A 5,510-nucleotide genomic window follows, 5' to 3' on the forward strand; every position below is an offset into this window, starting at 1 on the left:
GATGTGTGTCTATGTATGTACTAACACGTTGTACTGAACGGGGTGAGAATAGCTTGAGCTACCTCATCCCTTTGTGTGTATTTTACCTCAATAAACTTATTTCAATTTCAATTTAAATTTCAATTGTTCCCCCCCCCCCCTCTCCTTATTCTTCACTCCCCCTTTCTCCAGTGATTTTGTTGGTTTGCCTTTATGTACCACTTTACTGGTCTGTCTATCCCCCTATCACTTTGTAGAAAAAAGAATAGATTTCTTCTTCATTCCTGCTCTCATTTAGACGTTTTGCCTCAACGAGGTTTAGTTTCAGCTTCTCTCTATCTTCTTTTGAAAGATCTCGTCTTAACGACCATACTTTCCCTACCTCATCACTTTGTAATTTTCTAGCATTCCTTAGTACTTCTTCCATCTGTTTGGCACCATTTAGGGTGATCCTCAAAGGTTGATCGTTCCCTTTTACGTACTTTCCAATCCTCCTGTAGTCGCAGACATTCTCGATGGTATAAATACCTTCCACGAGGCCAACAATTTTACCTACTACTTGCTCTTCTTCTACAGCTCTTTCTGACCCAGATGTTATCTCCTTTTCTTTGCAACCAAAAATTATCAGATACTTCGATCAACTTTGTTTTGCACCAATTAAAATTTAGGATTTGATGCCAGTTCCTTTCTGACTTCCAGCCTAATGTTTGTTTTATCCTGGTTGCTGCAGTGTTTGACTTCTTTTACTGCTGCTTATATTTTGTCCTTCTCCTTGGCTACTTGTGCATAGGTGAGTTGGATATCTTTCTTGCACTGTTCTATTCCCTGTATAACTTCCTCCATCTGTACTGACAAAAGCTGTTTTTCCTGTTGAATTTCCTTACCAAACCTATTGTAGTCATTTATGTTTAAATTTTTTGAGATATATACAAGAGTTGTTACATTCTTGTACAGCCACTAGTACGCGTAGCGTTTCGGGCAAGTCCTTAATCCTATGGTCCCTGGAATACGATCCCCTGCCGCGAAGAATCGTTTTTTCATCCAAGTACACATTTTACTGTTGCGTTAAACAGAGGCTACAGTTAAGGAATTGCGCCCAGTAAATCCTCCCCGGCCAGGATACGAACCCATGACATAGCGCTCGCGGAACGCCAGGCGAGTGTCTTACCACTACACCACGGAGACTGCTCATTGCTTTAACTTAAATTTGCTTTAACTTCTTCCAAGCTATTTTCAAATGTTTATTTCCCTCTTCCATGGCTTTACAATTTGTTTCCAATTGGTTCTTGTCCTTGCATAAGTCTTTCACTAACCCCTCAAGACCTAAAACCTTGCTACTCAAGTGCTCATTACTTTCTTTTACTTTGCTGATTATTTCTACATGATTGTTCACTATAATATCTAATTTTGCCAATTTGTTGTGTAGACTGCTTATATCAATGCTTTCTTCATTAAAACCCTCAAAATCTAGTTCTGTTTGGTTTTCTTTCTTGCCGGTGGCCATCTTGAATGTTGTTGTCTGCACTGTGAACACTTGGGCAACTTTTTATCATGACAGTTTTTATAATGATAAAAATTTCATTTTATCAAGTTCTATAACCGTGGGCAGTTGTGGATGTCATACCCTTCCCGTGGGCAGTAGTGGATACCATACCCTTCTTGTGGGCAGTAGTGGATGCCATACCCTTCCCATGGGCAGTAGTGGATGCCATACCCTTCCCGTGGGCAGTAGTGGATGCCATACCCTTCCCGTGGGCAGTAGTGGATGCCATGCCCTTCCCATGGGCAGTAGTGGATGCCATACCCTTCCCGTGAGCAGTAGTGGATACCATACCCTTCTTGTTGGCAGTAGTGGATGCCATACCCTTCCCATGGGTAGTAGTGGATACCATACCCTTCTTGTGGGCAGTAGTGGATGCCATACCCTTCCCATGGGCAGTAGTGGATGCCACACCCTTCCCGTGGGCAGTAGTGGATACCATATCCTTCTTGTTAGCAGTAGTGGATGCCATACCCTTCCCATGGGCAGTAGTGGATACCATACCCTTCCCTTGGGCAGTAGTGGATACCATACCCTTCTTGTTGGCAGTAGTGGATGCCATACCCTTCCCATGGGTAGTAGTGGACGTCATACCCTAACTGTGGGCGGTAGTAGACGCCATACCTTTCCTGTGAGCGACAGTGGATGCCATACTCTTCCTGTGGGTGTCATACCCATTCCTTGGGCAGTAGTGGATGCCATATCCATCCTATGGGCGGCAGTGGACGCCATACCTTTCCTGTGGGCGATAGTGGATGCCATACTCTTCCTGTGGGTGCCATACTTATCCCTTGGGGAGTAGTGGATGCCATATCCATCCCATGGGTGGCAGTGGATGCCATACCCTTCCTGTGATCAGTAGTGAAAAAGGTTATAGAGGCACATAATGAGCTCAGGAACTGAACCCTGAAATTCCTTTAGCTTAGCAAATAATAAGCTTGATAAGCTAGTTAGTTTTGGTGAATTATTATATCAACAGTGGGTTTGAGAATGACCACAAGTTAGCAAACTGGGGATATTTGTCTAAAGAATCTGGTAGAAGATCATTTTGAATGAAATATTTACCCATTTCATGAATATTTGTTATAGAGCTGTCTCTAAATTCACGGATCTTTTCGCACTCCATCACTATCTGATGAAAATTTTGCTGGCACAGTTTACATTTGATCAGGTGTACATCAGAAGGTAATACAAATTCCCAGAGACACTTGTAGCCAAGTCAAAGACATGCAGTAGTAGTAGTAGTAGTAACACCTAGGAGTCTGTTGATTTTTTGATGATCCATAGATGTCTGGTTCTTCGTGCATGATAGTATGATAGATGGAACTGCTCATGTAGATTTCACTCTGCTTCATATCTACAAGGTTTTGTTAAAAGTTCTTGGTGTACTATTGTTTTCAGGTTTACAGTCAATCCTCAGTTATTCTGGACTCATCCTCTCAAGGCAGATTCTTTGGTTAATTCATCAGTTCTATCATGCATTCAGACTCCAACTTGAGATGGAATCCACATGATATGGATTCTGTTTCCATCATTAATGAGAAAATCCACTAGGACTATTGGTGGCCGCAAACCTAGGACCCTGGCATTGCCAGATGCGTACTCTACCACTAGACTTGTAAAAGACCACCGTTGACTTGTAAAAGTCATGCAACCAGATTTCTTGGAAATCATAGGAAGTTTGGAGGCCCCTACTGAAGCCAGTCCAAGTTTTTATATATGACCCACAAGCACTAGGGTGGAAGGGCAAAGTGGTCCTACACCTTGTGTTCCACCTTCAGAAATGCACACAAATCACATTAATGTGATATATATCGATGAGAAAATCCACTCGGACCACATTGCCCTTCCACCCGAGTGCTTGTGGGTCATACGTAAAAACTTGGACTGGCTTCAGAAGGGGGCCTCCAGACATCCTATGATACCCGGTTGTATGACTTTTACAAGTCAGCGATGGTCTAGTGGTAGAGTACATGACTGACAATGCCAGGATCATAGGTTCGCACCCACCTATAGCCCTAGTGGATTTTCTCATTGATATATATCATGCTAATGTGATTTGTGTGTGTCATTAATAATATTAAATTTGTCTCTTGCTTCAGACATGAAAATGCTACAGTTTCATCTTAAAAAGTTGAGTGCAATTAAGGATGATAAAGAACCACTTAAAATTAATTTGTCATGTTTGGAAACGTGTATACATTTGAGTGCAAGAAGAATGGCAAATACAGTAGTTCGGTTTGAAGGTAAGAAACCCAGTTGTTTATATGGCCGCCCTGATCAAAATATGAATCATCACTTATTGTTAGGACAACTGCACTTCCAGCTGCACCCATGGGGTGTGTAGGGAACCATCAGTGTATATGGTTTTTGAGAGAATTCTCTGTGGAGAAAGTACTGTATCAATATGGCCTAAGCATTGAGCTTTACCTCAAATGAAGCTTGGGTTGATCTTAAATTTGCTTCTTGGGTGGAAAGGGAGGGTTACAAATTTGCAAGGAGAATAATCTCCCACTGTGTAGGAAAGTGCCATTGATGTCTCTTGGTATAAATTGAGAATCTGATACATTCCGAGTTCAACTCTCGTTTTAGTACAGTAATCTATTTTCAGCAATGTTGACCTTAAGTAAAAAAAAAAAAATTCTGCAAGGCATGTGTTATGCAATGCAATTCTAAAATGCATGTGTTAACATGAGCTTGCCTTTTTAATACATTCCAGAAATTTAATTCCAAAGAGCACAGGCAAATATAATTTCAAGTGGTGCAAAAGAAACACCGTCAATAAACACCCAAAAGACAGAACTCACTTCTGGCCACTCAAGCAAATGAGTTCAACAAAAGTCATACCTGGCCATTAAAGAAAAGAGCAGATTGTCAGCCAGCCAGGATGGTTTGGGGACCTCATACCAAATCCAAAAGGCAGAAGCCAACCAAACTCGAAAGAGGTTGGATTCATAAGGGAAGTGAGGTCCTGATCCCACAGGAGGAATTGAAATATGTCTGCTCAAGCTGATGAAGGCGAAATGCATGAAGATAAAAACCTCCACAAATTAGATGTTATCATACATCTAAATGGCACATGGAAGTGCACCCAAGGCTGGCAGGGAGAGCAGCAGAGTAATCCACCTCTTACATCAACCTGTCCTCTCAAAAAGTACATTGCATTTTAATGTATAAATCCTCAGTGGCCAAAATATGATCTTCATAATCATACAGCATGCAAAATTGATGGGCCATCCCGTTTACTGTTTGTGTGTCCTCAGGTTAGGCTTGGGCAGTTTAGTATATCATTTTTGTGATGTGACAATTTGAGAGGATGGGCTGCATGCAAAGGAGGCTGATAAGAGAAGTCCTTCCCCTTTACCTTGCTATCACCTTGCAATGATTTCGAGGCTCACCATCCCCGCAGCCCTGTCCTCGACCAGGCCTCCTCGTTGCTGGACTGAGTCAACCAGGCTGTTGGACGCGGCTGCTCGCAACCTGACATATGAATCCCAGCCTGGTTGATAAGATATCCTTTGGAGGGGTTTATCAAGTTCTTTCTCTTGAACACTATGAGGGGGGAGTTGGCCAGTTATGTTCCTTATGTGCAGGCGATGAGTCACAATAACGTGGCTGAAGTATGTTGACCAGACCACACACTAGAAGTTGAAGGGATGACGACGTTTCGGTCCGTCCTGGACCATTCTCAAGTCGATTGACTTGAGAATGGTCCAGGACGGACCGAAACGTCGTCGTCCCTTCAACTTCTAGTGTGTGGTCTGGTCAACATGTTCCTTATGTGTAGTGGAAGCATGTAGAACAGTCTCGGGCCTCTGATGTTGATAGAGTTCTCTCTCAGAGTACTTATTGCACCTCTGCTTTTCAACAGGGGTATTCTGCACATCCTGCAATGCCTTCTGGTCTCATGGGGTGTTATTTCAGTGTGCAGGTTTGGGACCAGAATCTATTTTCCACGTATAAATTATTATGTATCTCTCCCACCTGCGCA

General features: G+C 42.5%; 1 protein-coding gene across 1 annotated transcript; it reads right to left on the bottom strand.

Annotated features, from left to right (window-relative positions):
• Nucleotides 1–1,565: 1,565 nt before the first annotated feature.
• Nucleotides 1,566–2,111, bottom strand: LOC138366222 (mucin-22-like). Its single transcript, XM_069327101.1, has one exon. It carries the CDS (start codon nt 2,109–2,111, stop codon nt 1,566–1,568), a length of 546 nt encoding a protein of 181 aa, XP_069183202.1.
• Between the last annotated feature and the right edge of the window lie 3,399 nt (nt 2,112–5,510).

Source organism: Procambarus clarkii, chromosome 2, assembly GCF_040958095.1.
Source record: "Procambarus clarkii isolate CNS0578487 chromosome 2, FALCON_Pclarkii_2.0, whole genome shotgun sequence".
NCBI lineage: Eukaryota > Metazoa > Arthropoda > Malacostraca > Decapoda > Cambaridae > Procambarus > Procambarus clarkii.